Raw genomic sequence first — 20,415 nt, forward strand, 5'->3', positions numbered from 1 at the left:
TGGGACAGGGGTGGGGACCTGCTCTCTCTCGCTGGCTGGGTCTGAGGTCTGAGGCCGCAGCCTCTCTGAGCCGTGTCCCTGGGCGTTCTCTCCCCACCAGGTTAGGCCTGCGCCTCAGGCAAGGTACCTTCCCCATTGTCAGGGCGCAGTGCCATGCGCTGACTCTGACTGCGGGTCACGACCAGGGCACCCGGATGTTGCTTGGCCAGACCTCCAGGTCCTCCCCCCATTAACACCTCCGTGGGCAAATATGGGTGTACTCCCACGTCCTTGGGGCCCTCCTTGGCCCCCCACTTCAGGTGTATCCTTGCCACGGGCAACTTGAATGGGGTCCCGCCCACGCCCATCAGGGTCAGGTAGGTGTTGGGCACCATCCGATCTGAGGCCACCACCTCGGGCCGGGCCAGGCCAGCGTCACTTCTGCGCCCGTGTCCCAGTACCCAGTTACCTTCCTCTCATCTACCTCCAGGGGAACAAGGCACTCTCTCCGGAGGGGCAGCCCCACGCCCACCCTGTAGACCAAAAACTCGGAGCCTGAAGCATCCAACCCCCCAGAGAAGCTGACCTGGGGCCCTCCTCCCTCCTTCGCAGTCGGTATGCGGATAGCCCCCCTTTCCTGAGAACACTGCCCCTCATCCAGCTGGGTCTCTACCAAGTTAACCTGGTGTGGGGTCGGTCTGCTCAGTCTGTCCTTGAGCCTGGGGCAATGGGACAGTATATGGCCCCTCTGGCCACATTGATAGCAGCTCATGTCCCGTTGGTCCCCTCGAACCGGTCGGTTGTCCCTGACACTGGGCGTTCCCCTTGGGAGGGGGTTCTCCCTGTTTCCCCTTTGGGAAGTCCCAGGATGACTCTCTGCATTGCGACGGGCCTGTTCCTTTGAAACTCCTCCCTGCCACCCCCCGACCGGCTCTTCACAAACTCATCGGCCAGCCGCCCTGCATGTCACGGGTTCTCTTGCTTTTGGTCCCTCAACCACAGCCTCAGGTCGGATGGGCACCGCTCATACAGTTGCTCCAGTACCAGCAGTTTAACCACGACCCCCATCGTCTGGGCCCCATCTGCCCACTTGCTGGCGTATCCCTCCATGCGGACGGCCAGTTCCAGATATGAGACCTCAGGGGTTTTATCCTGACTCCGGAACCTCTCCCGGTACATCTCAGGAGTCAGCCCAGACTCGCACAGCAGGGCCTGCTTGAACAGTTCGTTGTTCCCTTTCTCCTCCTCTCCCAGCTGGCGGTACAATGCCACGGCCTTGGGGTCCAGTAAGGGGGGAAGAACTCGGAGCCTGTCCGCAGGATCTACCTGGTGCAGCTCGCAGGCCGTCTTAAAGGCATCCAGAAAGTCATCCATGTCCTGCCCCTCCTTACGCTGGGCCAGGATGCACTTATCAAAGCTCCGCGCAGTCCTGGCCCCCCCCTCACTCACTGCAGCTGGGGGCTCGCTGCCCCTCAGCTTGGCCAACTCCAGTTCATAGACTCATAGACCAGAAGGGACCAATCTGATCATCTAGTCTGACCTCCTGCACAAGGCAGGCCACAGAACCCCACCCATCCAATTTTATAACAACCCCTATCCCAGGACCGAGTTATTGAAATCCTCAAAATTGGTTTGAAGACCTCAAGCTGCAGAGAAATCACCAGCAAGCGACCCGTGCCCCACGCTGCAGGGGAAGGCGAAAAACCTCCAGGGTCCCAGCCAATCCGCCCCTCTCTCTCTCTCTCTCTCCCCTCCAGTTCCCGCTGTCTTTGTCTCTCCTCATGTTCCCTCTGTCTCTCGTGATCCTCCAGCTCTCTCAGTTTTAGCTCTCTCTCCCATTCCAGCTGCTTCCGCTCCACGGATGCCGAGCATCGCCAGGATGATCCCCTGCTGGCTGGTGAGCTTCGCCGGGATGATCCCTTGCTGGCCGGGGGTGTCACGGTGCCCTCGGTAGCGGCTGGGCTCCTCCCCGCCTTCCCCTAGGCATAGGAAGGGGGACTCTCGGGAAGCCCTCAGCCTCCGGCTGACCCCTCCCAGCGGGGACAGACACTGGTGCCTGCGCTGCATCTGCCAGGCTGCTTCCCCCAGAGACAGGGCTCCGTTCATTCAAGCGATCTCCTTCCTCCAGCTGGGCAATCAGCTGGTCCTTGGTGAGCCTCCCTCTGCGCAGCCCCCTCTGCTTGCACAGCTCCAGCAGGTCGCACTTGTGCCGCTGGGCAAACGTCTTCCTGCTGGGCACTCACAGGCCGGGGGGCTTGTCACTCCCCACGGTTTCCAGGGAGACCCCCAGTGCACCAGCCCTTCTTGAGGTCATCACCTCTCTGCCAGGGTTGAGCTGCAGACTCCTTCGCCCCTGGGACCACTCACTGCAATCCCCCAGGGGACCCTGTTACTGCAAAGTCCTTCTCACTGGGCACACACTCCCAGGGGTTAATCACCCCTGAAGTCGTCCCTTCGTTTTACTGCTCCCCAGTCACTTACTGCAGGAAGCGCCGTCCACGGGGTGCAGTATCTCCCGCCGCTGCCACCAGTTGTCACGGAGTGTGGGGGAGTCTGGCCCTGCACCCCTCTTCCTGGGACTCACAGTGACTCTCAGCCAGCCAGTAAAACAGAAGGTTTATTGGACAGCAGGAATGCAGGTTACAGGCACAGCCTGGACCCCTCAATCGAGTCCTTCTGGGGGTTCAGGGTCTTTGGATCCCAGTTTAGGATTCCCTGAATTCCAACCACCCAGCCCAAAACTGAAACTGAACTGCACTTCCTCCAGCCGGCCCCTTCCTTTGTCCAGCTTCCCGGGCAAAGGTGCTGACACACCTCCCCCCGCCCACCACCTGGCTCAGGTTACACAGGCTTAGATCCTGTCCCTCACCTAAAGACATCCCCGGCTCTCCCATCCCCCATACAGACAGTCCCTACTCCATCACATATGCCACCAGCTTGCTCAGCTCACTGCCATCCTGGGGTTCTGTTCACCTAGGCTGGCAGCGGGCTGAGCAGGGCCTGCGGCTGGAACCCCATACCTGGGGGAGGGGAGAGTTTCAGGGATCAGGGCAGAGGGCTGGGGGAGGAGGTTCAGGGCCAAGGACTGAGGTGTATGGGGGGTTCAGGGATCAGGGCAGAGGGCTGGATGTGTGGGGGGTGTAGGGCAGAAGGCTGGGTGTGGGGGGGTCAAGGGTCAGGGCAGAGGGCTGGGTGTGGGGGGGTGCAGGGCAGAAGGCTGAGTGTATGTGTGAGGTCAGGGCAAAGGGATGGGACTGTGGGGGAGTTCAGGGCAAAGGGATGGGACTGTGGGGGTGCAGTGCAGAAGGCTGGGTGTGTGTTGGGGTGGGGGGTTCAAGGGTGCAGGGCAGAGGGCTGAGTGTGTATGGGGGGTGCAGGACAGGGCTGGGTGTGTGTTGGGGTGGTGGGTTCAGGCTAGAGGGCTGGGGGGTGCAGGGCTGAAGGCTGTGGGGGGGTTCAAGGGTCAGGGCAGAGGGCTGGGGGTGTGTGGGGGTGCAGGGCAGAAGGCCGAGTGTGTGTGGGGGTCAGGGCAGAGGGATGGGGCTGTGGGCGGGTTCAGGGCAGAGGGATGGGGTTGTGGGGCTGCAGGGCAGAAGGCTGGGTGTGTGTTGGGGTGGGGGTGTGTGGGGGGTGCAGGGATGGAGGTATGGGGGGTGCAGGGCAGAAGGCTGTGGGGCGGGGTTCTAGGGTCAAGGCAGATGGCTGGGGCTGTGTGGGGGTGCAGGGCAGAAGGATGAGTGTGGGAGGGGTCAGGGCAGAGGGATGATGCTGTGGGGGGGTTCAGGGCAGGGGGATTGGACTGTGGGGGTGCAGGGCAGAAGGCTGGGTGTGTGTTGGGGTGGGGGGTTCAAGGGTGCAGGGCAGAGGGCTGAGTGTGTATGGGGGGTGCAGGACAGGGCTGGGTGTGTGTTGGGGTGGTGGGTTCAGGCTAGAGGGCTGGGGGGTGCAGGGCAGAAGGCTGTGGGGGGGTTCAAGGGTCAGGGCAGAGGGCTGGGGGTGTGTGGGTGTGCAGGGCAGAAGGCCGAGTGTGTGTGGGGGTCAGGGCAGAGGGATGGGGCTGTGGGCGGGTTCAGGGCAGAGGGATGGGGTTGTGGGGCTGCAGGGCAGAAGGCTGGGTGTGTGTTGGGGTGGGGGGTTCAGGCTAGAGGGCTGGGGAGTGTGGGGGGTGCAGGGCAGAAGGCTGTGGGGGGGTTCAAGGGTCAGGGCAGAGGGCTGGGGGTATGTGGGGGTTCAAGGGTCAGGGCAGAAAGCTGGAGCTGTGGGGGGGTGCAGGGCAGAAGGCTAGTGTGGGAGGGGTCAGGGCAGAGGGATGATGCTGTGGGGGGGTTCAGGGCAGGGGGATTGGGTTGTGGGGCTGCAGGGCAGAAGGCTGGGTGTGTGTTGGGGTGGGGGGTTCAGGCTAGAGGGCTGGCGGGTGTGGGGGGTGCAGGGCAGAAGGCTGTGGGGGGGGTTCAAGGGTCAGGGCAGAGGGCTGGGGGTATGTGGGGGTTCAAGAGTCAGGGCAGAAGGCTGGAGGTGTGGGGGGGTGCAGGGCAGAAGGCTAGTGTGGGAGGGGTCAGGGCAGAGGGATGATGCTGTGGGGGGGTTCAGGGCAGGGGGATGGGCTTGTGGGGATGCAGGGCAGAAGGCTAGGTGTGTGTTGGGGTGGGGGGTTCAGGCTAGAGGGCTGGGGGGTGTGGGGGGTGCAGGGATGGAGGTATGGGGGTGCAGGGCAGAAGGCTGTGGGGGGGTTCAAGGGTCAGGGCAGAGGGCTGGGGGTATGGGGGGGTTCAAGGGTCAGGGCAGAAGGCTGGAGGTGTGGGGGGGTGCAGGGCAGAAGGCTGAGTGTGGGAGGGGTCAGGGCAGAGGGATGATGCTGTGGGGGGGTTCAGGACAGGGGGATGGGCTTGTGGGGATGCAGGGCGGAAGGCTGGGTATGTGTTGGGGTGGGGGGGGGTTCAGGGAAGAGGGCTGGGGTGCTCGGCTCGTGGGAGTGCTCCCACCCCAGGACATGCCCTGTTTCCTCCCCCCCACAGGACCCCTCCCTACCTCTCTCTATCTCCTCTATGGATCTGTGCACACACTGCCGCTCTTCCCCCGCCCCCTTGCTAGGGCCATCAGCTGATTGACGCAGGGACGGAGAGGGGGCAGGGCAGGTAAGCACCGCGCCGGGGAGAAGAAGCGGGGGGGGGGAAGCTTGGCTGCTCCAGGACCAAGCTTCTGCCTCCTGTCCCCACAGGGGAGAGCGGTGGGCGGGGGGACTGAGTTAGGCTGGGGGCCGGGACCGCGGCAGGCAGCTGCGTGCCACTCAAAATCAGCTCGCGTGCCGCAGGTTGCCGACCCCTGGAGCTCTTTAGGTCTCTTGCCCTTGGGTCTCCAGTCCTTGAATAATTTTGTGTGTCAGCCAAACTTGTTACCTCGAAGAATGAAATGAGATCAGTTTGGCCACCTGTTTTCCACAAAACCATTTTAACTGGCATTAATTTATCTTCCCGGCTTTTAATTCTGTTTTGATTGAATCATGTAGCAGCTTTTCCATTATTTGTATGAGATTGATGTCAGGCTAACTGGCCTGTAGGTACCTGTGTCATCACACTTGCCTTTTTAAAATATTGCCACAGAGATAGCACTCTTTTGGGTTTCTGAAATTTCCCCGGTATCCCAAGGTTGATTACAAATTAACATCATTGGGCCAGAGATCTCCTCAGGGCAGCTCCTTTATGACTCTTGGGTGCAATTTATTAGGGTCTTCTGATTTAAAAATGTGTATACCCTAGTAGATGTTGCCTAACGTCCTCCTAAGTTACTACTGGTCTGGAAAATACTTCAGCATCCTCATGTGTTACGAATACTTCTTGCTTGTTTCTAGATATAGAACAGAAATATTTATTGAACTCTCCTACCTTTTCTGCATCCTTATTAACTGTTCTATTGTCTTCATCTAGTAATGGGCCTACATCAATACTAGGATTTCTTTTGTCCCTGATATACTTAAAAAACTCCTTATTGTCTGTAGTGGCCCAGGCATGGATTTTTCCCTGACGTCCTTAGCTTCCCTTATTAATTTTCTGCACTTTGTAACATCTAATTTATAGAATCATAAAAATGTAGGTATGGAAGGGACCGCCAGAGGTTGTCTTGGCCAGACCCCTCCGCTGACAAGACCAGGTATATCTAGACCATCCTTGACAGGTGTCTGTCTAAGCTGTTCTTAAAAACCTCCAATTATGGGGATTCCACATCTTCCCCTAGAAGCCTATTCGTGATTCATAGATTCTAAATCCAGAAGGGACCATTGCGATCTAGTCTGACCTCCTATATAGCCAGGCCACAGAACTTCCCCTAAATAATTCCTACAGCAGAGCGGTTAGAAAAACGTCTTGGTTTAAAACGGGTCAGTGATGGGAGAATCCACCATGAGCCTTGGTAAATTGTTCCAGTTAGCTCACTGTTAAAAATGTATGCCTTAATTCCAGTCTTATATTCCAGATCCTATCCTTATAGTTACAAAGTTTTTCCTAATATCTAACCTACATCTCGCTACAGATTAAGCCCATTACTTCATGTCCTGCCTTCAGTGAACATGGAGAAAAACTGATCACTGTCATCTCTGTAACAGCCCTTAACATGTATGAAGACTGTTATCATGTCCCGCTGTAACGATGCTGGTTCTAGCGGGACCCAACGGAGAGTGCCAGTTCAGGACAAATTGCTTAAAACAGGGCAGTCACAGCCCAAGGCTGGGGTTTTTCCACCTCTAAGGGAAACCAAACCAGTCAGACAAAGAGGACTTGTGGTTAGCCAGTGGGATGAGACCAAAGTCACACAAGCAATTCCCTTAGACACTCCAGTTTCCCAGTATCACCAACAGTGCCACTTGTTATGGGGACAAATGGTTATGAAAATCAACACCCCAGTAAAAGAAAAAAGGTTCTCTTGATCCCAAAGGACCAAGCCCCAGACCCAGGTCAATATACACATCAGATCTTATCCATAAATCACGCTGTTGCCAATCCTTTAGAATCTAAAATTTAAAGGTTTATTCATAAAAGGAACAAGATATAGATGAGAGCCAGAATTGGTTAAATGGAATCAGTTACATACAGTGATGGTCAAGTTCTTAGTTCAGGCTTGTAGCAGTGATAGAATAAACTGCAGGTTCAGATCAAGTCTCTGGAACATCCCCCCTGGGATGGGTTATTCAGTCCTTTGTGCAGAGCTTTCTTGTAGCAAAGTTGCTCCAGAGGTAAGAAGCAGAATTGAAGACAAGATGGAGATGAGGCATCAGCCTTTTATAGTCTTTTCCAGGTGTAAGAACATCTCTTTGTTCTTACTGTGGAAAATTACAGCAAAATGGAGTCTGGAGTCACATGGGCCAGTCCCTGCACTTTGCTGAGTTACAAGGCATATCTGCCTTCTCTCCATGGGTCAGCTGTGTAGCTGATGGTCCTTAATGGGCCATCAAGCATGCTAGGCAGAGCTAACACCAACTTGTCTGGGGTGTCACCCAGAAGCACAGCACAAGTTTGAAATACAGTTTAGAGCCAGTATTCATAACTTCAACTACAAAATTGATTCACACATATAGACAGCGTAATCATAACCAGCAAACCATAACCTTATCTTAAACACCTCATTTGACCCCCTTTATACAGAATTTGGTGCCACTATAGGACTTTGGTTGCAACCATTTCTATATGGTCCCAGTTCCAATCAATAACATGACACACTCACACACATGCTTTTTTTAGTCTTAGGACTACTCATGCTCCATTTTTCAACCTTTCGCCATAGGTCAGATGTGCTAAACCTTTTATCACTTGTGTTGCTTTTTTCTCAACTGTCTCCAATTGTCTACATCTTTCTTAAAGTGCGGCACCCAGAACTGGACACAATAATCCAGCCAAGGCCTCACCAGTGCTGAGTTGAGTGGGACATTTACCTTTCATGTCTTATGTACAACATTCCTGTTATACATCCTGGAACATTAGCCTTTTTCATAACTGCATCACTTTGTTGACTCATATTCAATTTGTGATGCACCGTAATGCCAGATTCTCCACTGGGAGGGTGGACAAGAACACAGCCTGTTCCCCCTTGCTCCCAGAGTCCCATCCTCACTGCTGATCTGCTCCCGCTCAGGCCTGGCAGTGTCGGGATGATGAGCAAAGGGCTGGGTGCCTTGGTTGCCTCCTGGGACAGGATTCGTTCTATGCTGCTTTTTGATGTCTAATTGCTGCCTTCACTTCCCCACTGAACAGGGTGGGCTGCCAGCCAAGTGAACTCTTCCTTGGGGGCATGTTGGCTTTTTGGCCATCGAACAGCCTCATCGCGAGCTTCCCATTTCTATCCACGTTTCCCTGTCCACATTTCCCCTAGGCTTTAGGAACTAGCCCTTCTAAGGAGCCACGTGTTTGTTACTGGTTGGGGCATGTCTCTCTTCGCTCTCATCCAATGTAACTGGCTGCTGACCCTGGTCCCTAGGCAGCTGCCTGCTTCCAGGCCAGGGATGGTTTGGCTGTGGCTGTTTGCGATCCAGGATAGAGATTCTGGTGTTGGGTGTTCAAAAATTATCTATCGTTTTTGGAAGCTCCAGTTTCTCAAGATCTGAGAAGAATCCAGAGCGAAGTCTGTGCCCTGCCCTGGGCTGTCTGGTCTGAAGGGGAAGTCACTCTGTCCCTCCAGCATCTGCCCTTTGGCAACCAGCTGGTGCAGGGTCCAGTTTGCTGCCAGGAGCCAGGCAAGTGGAGCTGGACCTGCAGAACTCTGGTTGGGTCTGCTCCAGTCTTGGACAGGTCCTGGCTCCACTGTTAGTGCTGCGGACAGCTGTTAAGGCAGCTAAGTGCTGCTGGGTTGGGAGCACTGGGGTTACTGCACTAGCAGAGTGTGCATGACTTCCAGCCCTGTGTGCTGGGGGTTCTGGGGCCCTGCTGGGTGGCTACAGGCCCTGGCAGCCTTTGGGAATGCGGTACTGGTGCTGTACACCCATGCCCAGGCATGTCAGTTGCCAGTCTTCCCCCTTCTCAGCTGGAAGCTGCACCTGGCTCTGTGGGAGCCCCAGGCCCACTGCATCTCTGATCTCACCTCAACCAGGGAGCGGGAGGCCCTGCCTCCTTGCCACCCCATTGTGGGGGCTGGTTCTCTGAGCCAGGACTCCTGGTGGGGAGACCAGATGGCCCTGTCTCTGTGGCTGCAGAGCCACTACAGGAGAGAGCCTGGCAGGAGAGAAGTCTAATGCCTCATTCATCTCCCATGCCAGGGCGACAAAGCCACCCTCTCCCCAGAGATTGGGAAGACCCCTTTTCCCATCTTCAGTCCTTGCTCTGCTGCTGCCTTCCTGCATCTCAGCCCGTGTTGCTAGCTGGGCTTGGCATGCCATCCTGCCCGACCATCTGCCAGCTGCCTGTGGCCCTTCCCTCAGCCTGGGTCTTGCTTGTTCCTGAAGCGTCTCTCTGGCTGTGGGAGAAGGGACCCCTTGGCCCTCACGTTCTCAGTTCGGGGTCCTGTGCACCAGGGTGGTGCCCCACCATCCCTGCACTCTGCCCTGCAGCGCCTGGCTGTCGGCAGAAGAAACTGTTCCCCACCAAGACCCCACCAGTGAGCTGCCTGGGGGTGTGCAGACCCCTGACCCCGCACCGCTGTGTCTTGCAGATGCTGGCTGAGGAGGAGAACGGTGTCCAGGCTGCCTGGGAGTCAGAGGAATCGGATTGCTCGGGTGTCGAAGGGGGTTCTGGTCCAGAGTCCGATGGCTCCAGAGTGCGAGCGGGGCAGGAGCCTGAGGAGCCGGCCAGCCTTGCGCGGCTGGAGCCCGTCAGCTCCAGAGTCTGTGGGGCGCAGGAGGAGGAGGAGGAGGAGGGGAGCTGCTGCAGTGATGAAGGGGAGGACGGCAGTGACGTCTATTTCTATTACACCATTGGCGAGCGCTGGATTGACTATCTGGAGAGGACCGAGGAGGGCAGTCTCATCCGACACGTGCGGCCAAAGGTAATGGGCGCAGGGCAGTTGCAAATCTGTTGGGGACAAGCACGTATGGGACTGGGGGCTGCCGTGGGGCATCGGCTGATGGCTCCCCCCGGGAACAAAGGAAATGGACCCTGGGGCAGCCCTGTACCACATTGGGTGGGGGGGGCATTGTGTGGCTGGAGGAGAAGTGGACAGCACCAGAGTAGAGCAGAGATTGAACCTGGATTTCCCCACCCACCGCCTGAGTGGAACAAGGAGCCCTGCAGGGCAGGGTCAGTTCTAGCTTGGGGGTATGGGGTTGGTCTGTCTGTCAGGGGGATGGGAGTGGTACTGGCTCTGTCGGGGATGGGGGTGGTACAGGGTCTGTCGAGGGGTGGTGGGATATGGGGTTGGTCTGTCGGGGGATGGGGGTGGTACTGGCTCTGTCTGTCGGGAGATGGGGGTGGTACTGGCTCTGTCTGTCGAGGGGTGGTGGGATATGGGGTTGGTCTGTCGGGGGATGGGGGTGGTACTGGCTCTGTCTGTCGAGGGGTGGTGGGATATGGGGTTGGTCTGTCGGGGGATGAGGGTGGTACTGGCTCTGTCTGTCGAGGGGTGGTGGGATATGGGGTTGGTCTGTCGGGGGATGAGGGTGGTACTGGCTCTGTCTGTCGGGAGATGGGGGTGGTACTGGCTCTGTCTGTCGAGGGGTGGTGGGATATGGGGTTGGTCTGTCGGGGGATGGGGGTGGTACTGGCTCTGTCTGTCGAGGGGTGGTGGGATATGGGGTTGGTCTGTCGGGGGATGAGGGTGGTACTGGCTCTGTCTGTCGGGAGATGGGGGTGGTATTGGCTCTGTCTGTCGAGGGATGGTGGGATATGGGATTGGTCTGTTGGGGGATGGGGATGGTACTGGCTCTGTCTGTCGAGGGGTGGTGGGATATGGGGTTGGTCTGTCGGGAGATGGGGGTGGTACTGGCTCTGTCTGTCGAGGGGTGGTGGGATATGGGGTTGGTCTGTTGGGGGATGGGGATGGTACTGGCTCTGTCTGTTGAGGGGTGGTGGGATATGGGGTTGGTCTGTCGGGAGATGTGGGTGGTACTGGCTCTGTCTGTCGAGGGGTGGTGGGATATGGGGTTGGTCTGTTGGGGGATGGGGATGGTACTGGCTCTGTCTGTCAAGGGGTGGTGGGATATGGTGTTGGTCTGTCGGGAGATGGGGATGGTACTGGCTCTGTCTGTCGAGGGGTGGTGGGATATGGGGTTGGTCTGTCGGGGGATGGGGATGGTACTGGCTCTGTCTGTCGAGGGGTGGTGGGATATGGGGTTGGTCTGTTGGGGGATGGGGATGGTACTGGCTCTGTCTGTCAAGGGGTGGTGGGATATGGGGTTGGTCTGTCGGGAGATGGGGGTGGTACTGGCTCTGTCTGTCGAGGGGTGGTGGGATATGGGGTTGGTCTGTTGGGGGATGGGGATGGTACTGGCTCTGTCTGTCGAGGGGTGGTGGGATATGGGGTTGGTCTGTCGGGAGATGGGGGTGGTACTGGCTCTGTCTGTCGAGGGGTGGTGGGATATGGGGTTGGTCTGTCGGGAGATGGGGGTGGTACTGGCTCTGTCTGTCGAGGGGTGGTGGGATATGGGGTTGGTCTGTCGGGGGATGGGGATGGTACTGGCTCTGTCTGTCGAGGGGTGGTGGGATATGGGGTTGGTCTGTCGGGAGATGGGGGTGGTACTGGCTCTGTCTGTCGAGGGGTGGTGGGATATGGGGTTGGTCTGTCGGAAGATGGGGGTGGTACTGGCTCTGTCTGTCGAGGGGTGGTGGGATATGGGGTTGGTCTGTTGGGGGATGGGGATGGTACTGGCTCTGTCTGTCGAGGGGTGGTGGGATTTGGGGTTGGTCTGTCTGTCACAGGGCGGTGGTGGTACCGGATCGGTTGGTCTGTCGAGAGGTGGGGGTGGTATGGGGCATCTAATGGGGAGGGTCTGTCTGTCAGGGGTGGTACAGGGTCTGTTGGGGACAGCACAGGGTTGGTCGATCTGTAAGGGGGGTGGTACGGGGTCAGTCTGTCGGGGGTGGCACGGGGTCGGTCTGGGGGAGGCAGTGGCATGGGGTCTGTGGGTGGGGGATGGCACAGGGTCTCTCGGGGGGGCACGGGGTCAGTCGGGGGGGCGGTGGCACGGGGTCTGTGCATGGGAGATTGGCATGAGGTCTCTGTGGGGGGGCATGGGGTCAGTCTGTGGGGGGCAGCAGGGGTCTGTGCGTGGGAGGGTGGCACGGGGTCTCGAGGGTGGCATGGCCCAGTATCTAAACAAATACTTTGCCTCAGTCTTTAATGAGGCTAATGAGGAGCTTAGGAATAATGGCAGGATGACAAATGGGAATGAGGATATGGAGGTAGATATTACCACATCCGAGGCAGAAGCCAAACTCGAACATCTTAATGGGACAGAATCAGGGGGCCCAGATAATCTTCATCCAAGAATATTAACGGAACTGGCACATGAAATTGCAAGCCCATTAACAAGAATTTTTAATGAATCAGTAAACTCAGGGGTTGTACCGAGCGACTGGAGAATTGCTAACATAGTTCCTATCTTTAAGAAAGGAAAAAAAGGTGATGCAGGTAACTACAGGCATGTCAGTTTGACATCTGTAGTATGCAAAGTCTTGGAAAAAATTTTGAAGGAGAAAGTAGTTAAGGACATTGAGGTCAATGGTATTTGGAGTAAAATACAACATGGTTTAACAAAAGGGAGATCATGCCAAACCAACCTGATCTCCTTCTTTGAGAAGGTAACAGATTTTCTAGATAAAGGAAATGCAGTGGATCTAATTTACCTCGATTTCAGTAAGGCATTTGATACAGTTCCATATAGGGAATTTATTAGCTAAATTGGAGAAGATGGGTATCAATATGAAAATTGAAAGGTGGATAAGGAACTGGTTAAAGGGGAGACAACAACGGGTCGGACTGAAAGGTGAACTGTCAGGCTGGAAGGAGGTTACTAGTGGAGTTCCTCTGAGATCGGTCTTGGGTCTAGTCTTACTTAACATTTTTATTACTGACCTTGGCACAAAATTGGGAGTGTGGATGACACAAAGCTGGGAGATATTGCCAATACAGAGAAGGACCGGGATATCCTACAGGAAGATGTGGATGACCTTAATTCAAACTGGAACAGGTACAGAGAAGGGCTCCTAGGATGATCCGAGGAATGGTAAACCTGTCTTATGAAAAGAGACTCAAAGAGCTTGGCTTGTTTAGCCTGGCCAAAAGAAGGCTGAGGGGGGATATGCTTGCTCTATATAAATATATCAGGGGGGTTAACGTTAGGGAGGGAGAGGAATTATTTAAGTTTAGTACTAATGTAGGCACAAGAACGAATGGGTATAAACTGGACACTAGGAAGTTTAGACTTGAAATTAGATGAAGGTTTCTAACCATTAGAGGAGTGAAGTTCTGGAACAGCCTTCCAAGGGGAGTAGTGGGGGCAAAAGACATATCTGGCTTCAAGACCAAGCTTGATAAGTTTATGGAGGGGATGGTATGAGGGGATAGGGTTAGGAATTTTGACATTTAATTGATCTTTGACTATTACCAGTAAATATGCCCAGGGGTTTGTTACAGGAGTGGGTGGGTGAGATTCTATGGTCTGCACTGTGCAGGAGGTCAGACTAGACCATCATAATGGTCCCTTCTGACCTTAAAGTCGATGAGTCTGAATCTCTCTGTCGGGGGGAAGGTGGCATGGGGTCTCAGGAGGGGGGTTGGCATGGGGACTGTCGGCTCTGTTCCCACTAAGCTGATTGAAGTGCCCGGCAGTGGATTCGGGGGAGCTCTTGTCCTGCCAGCAGCCTGTGTTCAGCTGCCCATCCCCCGCTGCTTTGCAGCCTCTGCCTTGGAGCCCCTGCTGCTCCAGGGACCCCCCTGCTGGTGGTGCGGGGTGGGGCGGTGTTGGTCAGGATGTCCCCCTGCAGCCCAGCAGGGGAGAGGGGACCCCCCGAGGGTCTGAAAGCTGGTGAGCGAGTGCCTTTACCTTAGAGACAGCACCCGGTCTCTCCGAGACTTACCCAGCACACACGATCTCTCTCTCTCTGTGTCTCTCACACAGTCTGTGTGTGTCTACATTCGCAGAGTCTGTGTCTCTATATACACACACAGAGTCTCTCTACAGACAGACATTGTGTCTACATTCGCAGAGTCTGTGTCTCTATATACACACACAGAGTCTCTCTACAGACAGACATTGTGTCTACATTCGCAGAGTCTGTGTCTCTATATACACACACAGAGTCTCTCTACAGACAGACATTGTGTCTACATTCGCAGAGTCTGTGTCTCTATATACACACACAGTGTCTCTCTACAGACAGACATTGTGTCTACATTCGCAGAGTCTGTGTCTCTATATACACACACAGTGTCTCTCTACAGACAGACATTGTGTCTACATTCGCAGAGTCTGTGTCTCTATATACACACACATTGTCTCTCTACAGACAGACACTGTGTCTACACACACACAGTTTGTGTCTCTCTGCGCGCACACACACAGTCTGTCTCTCTACACACAGTCTTTCACACTCCCCTCCCAACACAAACTTGTGTTATTTTTGTTTGTTGTTACTTCTTGGTCGTTCCTGCAATGCACATATATTCTCTGTAATTTTATTCTTTCAGTGTTGTTTTGGTGTTTTGGCTGGTCTCTGCATTTCGTAATTTTTATTTCTCTCTTACACTTAAATTTAATTTTTTGAGTAGTGAGTTTTAAAATGCCCAACCTGTCCTGGCTGGAGTAGTTATCCCTATGGTAACTTTTTAAAAATATATATTGTATCTAGGGTTTTTGTTTCTACTGGTGGAACACATCCACACACACTTCAGTGCACATAACTGCATTTGTTCTGCACATGGATGGAAAAAATTAGAGGGAACCTTGTCTGTCAGGAGGTGGTATGGGGTCTCTGTCTGTTTGGGGGTGATATGGGGGTGATGGTGGTACGGGGTCTCTGTCTGTTTGGGGGTGGTACGGGGTCTCTGTCTGTTGTTGGGTGACCAGATGTCTCGATTTTCTAGGGACAGTCCCAATATTTCGGGCTTTTTCTTATATAGGGTCCTATTACCCCCCACTCCCAGTCCCGATTTTTCACACTTGCTATCTGGTCAGCCTAGTCTGTTCAGGGTGGTATTGGGTCCGGGCGGAGGAGGGCAGGGGGCCGGTACTGGGTCCGGGCGGAGGAGGGCAGGGGATCCCTGGTGGGTTTCTCCAGAAGCCAGCTGGCTGCACCGCGGGGAGTGGCCAGCCTTCAGCTCCCACCAGCATTTGCTGTTCATCCTTTGCTTCTTGTCCTGGCCTTTGGGGGTGGAACCCCCGGCTCTTCATACAGCTGCCTCTGGAGGGGTCAGTGTCTGGGACTGCACCGTGGCCCTGCCTGGCCTCGGGCCCAGCCTCCCTGGAGAGTAGCCTGGGCCTGGAGCGGAGCAGATCTCCGGCTTGGTGTAGGGGCCACTCTGGGCCTGACACACGTTGCCTTGGAGGCTAGTGGGCTGGGAAGCTCCAGCCCTGAGGGGGTGCTGCAAGGGGTGTCTCCTCCCTGCAGGGCTGGGCTTGGGGCCCAGGCTCCTATGCTGCTGCGGGTCCCCCACTGCTGCTTGAGTCAGGCTCCTCCTCTGCTGGGAGCTGGCCCTCGGGCTGTCTTCAGAGATCCCTGCCCTGCCTCTCCCCTGGGGACTCCCTAGCTCCCCTGGCCTCACCCCACCTCACCCCCGTCTGCTTGCAGATGAAGCGGAAGTCAGAGAACGGCCTGGACAGCAGGGCCCTGTCCCCTGGCAAGAAGCTCTGCAAGGGCTCCGAGTACGGCAGGTGAGCGTTGGGCTGTCCTGGGGCAGGCTGGAAAAGGGGTCACCACTTACCAGTTTTCCCCCCCCCCCCCCGGTCACTGGCTCACGGCCCCCAGGGCTGCTCGGCTGGGCGAAGGGGAACCGGGTGGGGCAAGGCTGGGATTTGGGGGCCGGTGAGTTGTGTGGGATGGATGCAGTTGGTTCTTGGGATGGGGGAGTCTGGCAAGTGGTGGGGCTGGGAGTTGGCTCTTGGGAATGGGGATGGGGGTCTAGATGACTTCTCTGGTGCTGTTGTGTCTCACCTGTTGGGTCTATCCATGGTTCTGGCCCCAGGACGCTGGGCCCCTGCATTCCCAGCCCCACCACCACCTTTGGGGACCTGCGCAACGCCAAGCCGGGCCAAGGCCGCCGGCGCCGCATCCCCTCGGTTGCCCCGCCCCCAGAGCTGCAGGACTGGCTCCGCACCTTTCAGGTAGGGGACTGGCTTCTCCCCATCAGCACTGCGAGGACCCCATCCAGTGGTCCCTCCAGTGTCATGCTGTCTCTGGGCACAGACGGAGAGCATGTTGGGGGGGTGACGGAGCCGCAGGGGGGGATCCCTGGGGAGGGGCGGCCGCTGGGGGGATGGAGCCGCGGGGGGGGATCCCCGGGGAGGGGCGGCCGCTGGGGGGATGGAGCCACGGGGGGGGATCCCCGGGGAGGGGCGGCCGCTGGGGGGACGGAGCCGCGGGGGGGGATCCTGGAAGGTGGGGGACCAGGTTCAAAACATGAGAGATTTTCCAGCCTCAGCTAAAGGAAAACACAGTAACAATGGTCCCAGCTCCCTGCCAAGCTGCCCCCTTAGCCCCCTGCAGAGCCCCCTCCCCGCCCCAATGGTCCCTCGGTTACACTGCCTGAGTGCAAGCGAGGCCATTGGCCCCCATTCTCACTTGCCCCCCTTCCCGGGGCCCTCTCAGCCCTGCCTCCCTAGCTCAGGGGACACGGGGCAGGTTTACCATTTCCCTGTCCATGGGGCAGGGCGCAGGCCCCCCACCCCGTAGGCACTGGAAAGCTGGCTGAGGCAGGGGTGGGCGGGGGCGACTAAGCAGGGGGCTGGGACCCAGGGGGGAGGATGTGGCTGGATGAGGCGCTGGGACTGTGGTTGAGGGGGCAGCTTGGCCGGGCGTTGGGGCCGGGGGGAGGGTCTGGGCAGGGGGTTGGGACCCGAGGGGGAAGAGCAGCTGGGTAGGGGGTTGGGACCAGGGGGGAGGGGGTGGCTGGGCTGGGACCTGGGGTGGTGGAAGAGGAGCTGGGCAGGGGGCTGGCACCAGGAGTGAAAGGGGGCAGGAACCGTGCGAGGAGGGGCGGCTGGACAGGGGGTTGGGCCCCAGGGAGGGAAGAGGGTCTGGGCAGGGGGTTGGGCCCATGGTTGAGGGGGCGGCTGGGCAGAGAGCTGGGATAGAGGGGGGAAAGAGAGGGGCTGGGCAGGGGGCTGGGATCGAGGGGCAGGGGGCAGCTGGGCAGGGGGTTGGGACCAGGGGGCGGCTGGGCAGGGGGCTGGGACCTGGGGGAGGGAGGGAGAGGGTCTGGGCAGGGGGCTGGGATCGAGGGGCAGGGGGCAGCTGGGCAGGGGGTTGGGACCAGGGGGCGGCTGGGCAGGGGGCTGGGACCTGGGGGAGGGAGGGAGAGGGTCTGGGCAGGAGCCTGGGATGGTGGGGGGCGGGGGCGGCTGGGCAGGGGGCTGGGACCTGGGGCAGGGAGGGAGAGGGTCTGGGCAGGGGGCTGGGATGGTGGGGGGAGGGGCGGCTGGGCAGGGGGCTGGGACCTGGGGCGGGGAGGGAGAGGGTCTGGGCAGGGGGCTGGGATGGTGGGGGGAGGGGCGGCTGGGCAGGGGGCTGGGACCCGGAGGGGAGAGAGGGTCTGGGCAGGGGGCCAGGCCTGGCGGGGCACAGCTGCAGGCGCACAGGCCTGGCCACACTCTCTGTCCCGCCCAGAGGTGGAGCGGCCCGGAGAAGCTGCTGGCGCTGGACGAGCTCATCGACCGCTGCGAGCCCTCCCAGATCAAGTACATGATGCAGGTGATTGAGCCGCAGTTCCAGAGAGACTTCATCTCCCTGCTGCCCAAGGAGGTGAGTGGGGCGAGGGAGGGGCCAGCCTGGGGGCAGAGCAGGGGGGCCATGGGCCCAGTGACGGCCCCTGACCTGCCCCCTGTGTGCAGCTGGCGCTCTACGTCCTGTCCTTCCTGGAGCCCCGGGACCTGCTCCGCGCTGCCCAGACCTGCCGCTACTGGAGGGTCCTGGCTGAGGACAACCTGCTGTGGAGGGAGAAGTGCAGGGAGGAAGGTAGGAGCTCCGCCCCCTTCCAGGCCCCGCCTCCTGCCAAGCCACTCCCTCTGCCTGCGGGAGGCAAAGTGGATCTGGGCCCTACAGGCTCCTGGCACCCACTCCTGCAGGAGCCGCCCCTGCCCTGAGGCTCCCAGCCTGGCCCCTCCTGCTGCCTGCCCAAGCTCCCTGGTGCCCTGGTCTCCTACCGGAGAGGGCAGCGCAGCCCCTGTGGAGTGCGGTGCCCCTGGGAGAATGTGGTGCCCCTAGGGGAATCCTGTGTCCCTGGGAGAGTCCAGTGCCCCTGGGGGAGTCCTGCGCCCCACATCTCTCTGCCGTCCCGCCACAGGCATCGAGGAGCCCCTGAACCTGCGGAAGCGGCGCCTGCTGAGTCCCGGCTTCATGTACAGCCCCTGGAAATTCGCCTTCATGCGGCAGCACAAAATCGACATGAACTGGCGCAGCGGAGAACTCAGAGCTCCCAAGGTGGGTGGGTGTAAGCCATCCCCTGCTCAGAGCCCCTGCCAGCATGCCCCCCCAAGTGGGCAGCATGGAGCAGGATCTGAGGTGCACAGATTGGGTACAGGGAGCAAAAGCAATTAATGGCCAGGAGCAACAGGAGAAAACAGAAAAAGACAGTTACTCACCTTTGTAACTCTTGTTCTTCGAGATGTGTGGCTCATATCCATTCCAGTTAGGTGTGCACGCGCTGCGTGCACGTTCGTCGGAGATTTTTACCCTAGCAACAATCGGTGGGTCGGCTGGGCGCCCGCTGGAGTGGCGCCGCTATGGCGGTGAATATATACACCTGCTGACCCAACGGCCCTTCAGGTCCTTCTTGCCGGCTGCTCCGACAGAGGGGAAGGAGGGCGGGTTTGGAATGGATATGAGCAACACACCTCGAGTGGAGCAGGATCTGAGGTGCACAGATTGGGTACAGGGAGCAAAAGCAATTAATGGCCAGGAGCAACAGGAGAATGACACATCCATTCCAGTTAGGTGATTCCCAAGCCTTACCTAGGTGGTGGGGTCGGAGTGAGATGTGGCAGAGTGCAGAACCGCTGAGCCAAAGGCTGCATCATCTCTGGACAGTTGGACCAGAGCATAGTGCTAAGCAAAGGTGTGGACCGAAGACCAGGTAGCTGCGCGACATATTTCCTGGATTGGTACATGAGCCAGGAAGGCAGCAGATGAAGCCTGAGCCCTGGTAGAATGTGCGGTGAGGTGGCCCGAGGGAGCATGAGCCAAGTCATAGCACGTGCAGATGCACGCCATCACCCACGAGGAGATCCTCTGGGAGGAGACAGGTAGGCCCTTCATCCGGTCGGCCACTGCAACGAAGAGTTGGGGGGATTTACGGAAGGGCTTCGTCCGATCGATATAAAATGCGAACGCCCTACGGACATCTAGGGAATGTAATTGTTGTTCCCATCGAGATGAATGCAGCTTCGGGAAGAAGACCGGAAGGAAGATGTCCTGATTGGTATGGAAGGCCGATACCACTTTAGGGAGAAACGCTGGATGTGGTCGCAACTGCACCTTATGCTTGTGAAAGACAGTATACGGTGGGTCCATCGTGAGCGCTCGAAGCTCGGAGACTCGTCTGGCCGATGTAATGGCTACAAGGAAAACTGTCTTCCAGGACAGGTATAGCAGTGAGCAAGTTGCCAACGGCTCAAATGGTGGAAGCATAAGTCTGTTTAGGACTAGGTTGAGGTCCCAGGTAGGGGCGGTGCGGCGTACTTGGGGGTATAGGCGCTCCAGACCCTTGAGAAACCTAGTAACTATAGGGTGCAAGAACACGGAGCAGCCATTCTCTCCTGGGTGGAATGTGGAGATGGCCGCCAAGTGTACCCTCAAAGAAGGCGCAATCATGATTAGGTGCGCTCTGTCCCTGCAGAGTTTTAGCAGGACCTTGTTTACCAGCGGGAACGGTGGGAAGGCATAAAGCAACCGGTGCTTCCACGACATTAAGAATGTGTCCAAGATCAATCCCGGTGAAAGACCCTGGAAGGAGCAGAACATCTGGCATTTCCTGTTCGCACGGGAGGCGTAAATCCCCACTTCTGAAAAACCGAATGAATAACGTCTGGCCGTATCGACCATTCGTGACACAGGAAGGATTTGCTCAGTCGATCCGCCAGAGTGTTCCGAACCCCTGGGAGAAAGGACACTACCAGGTCTATCAAGTGGGCTATGCAGAAGTCCCAGAGTTGGATGGTCTCCTGACAAAGGGGGAAAGATCAAGTCCCTCCCTGTTTGTTTATGTAATGTATGGCCATTGTGTTGTCTGTGAACGCTGAGACACAACGGCCGTGTAAATGTTGCTGAAACGCCTGGCACACCAGGCGGACTGCTCTCAGCTCTCGGACAT

At 57.5% G+C, this 20,415-nt stretch overlaps 1 protein-coding gene across 2 annotated transcripts in view; it reads left to right on the top strand.

Annotated features, from left to right (window-relative positions):
- The window catches only part of LOC115643023 (F-box/WD repeat-containing protein 7-like), a 62,188-nt gene that overhangs the window by 33,370 nt on the left and 8,403 nt on the right, over window positions 1-20,415 (top strand). The window contains exons 3-8 of one of the 2 annotated variants that reach the window (XM_030546784.1): window positions 9,610-9,942; window positions 15,681-15,763; window positions 16,051-16,213; window positions 17,715-17,849; window positions 17,939-18,062; window positions 18,391-18,527. In XM_030546784.1, coding sequence (XP_030402644.1) covers window positions 9,610-9,942; window positions 15,681-15,763; window positions 16,051-16,213; window positions 17,715-17,849; window positions 17,939-18,062; window positions 18,391-18,527 — 975 coding nt within the window. The remainder of the gene's footprint in view (window positions 1-9,609; window positions 9,943-15,680; window positions 15,764-16,050; window positions 16,214-17,714; window positions 17,850-17,938; window positions 18,063-18,390; window positions 18,528-20,415) is intronic. The other variant, XM_030546785.1, reaches the window with a different exon arrangement.

Source organism: Gopherus evgoodei, unplaced genomic scaffold (genome assembly GCF_007399415.2).
Source record: "Gopherus evgoodei ecotype Sinaloan lineage unplaced genomic scaffold, rGopEvg1_v1.p scaffold_49_arrow_ctg1, whole genome shotgun sequence".
Taxonomy (NCBI): domain Eukaryota; kingdom Metazoa; phylum Chordata; order Testudines; family Testudinidae; genus Gopherus; species Gopherus evgoodei.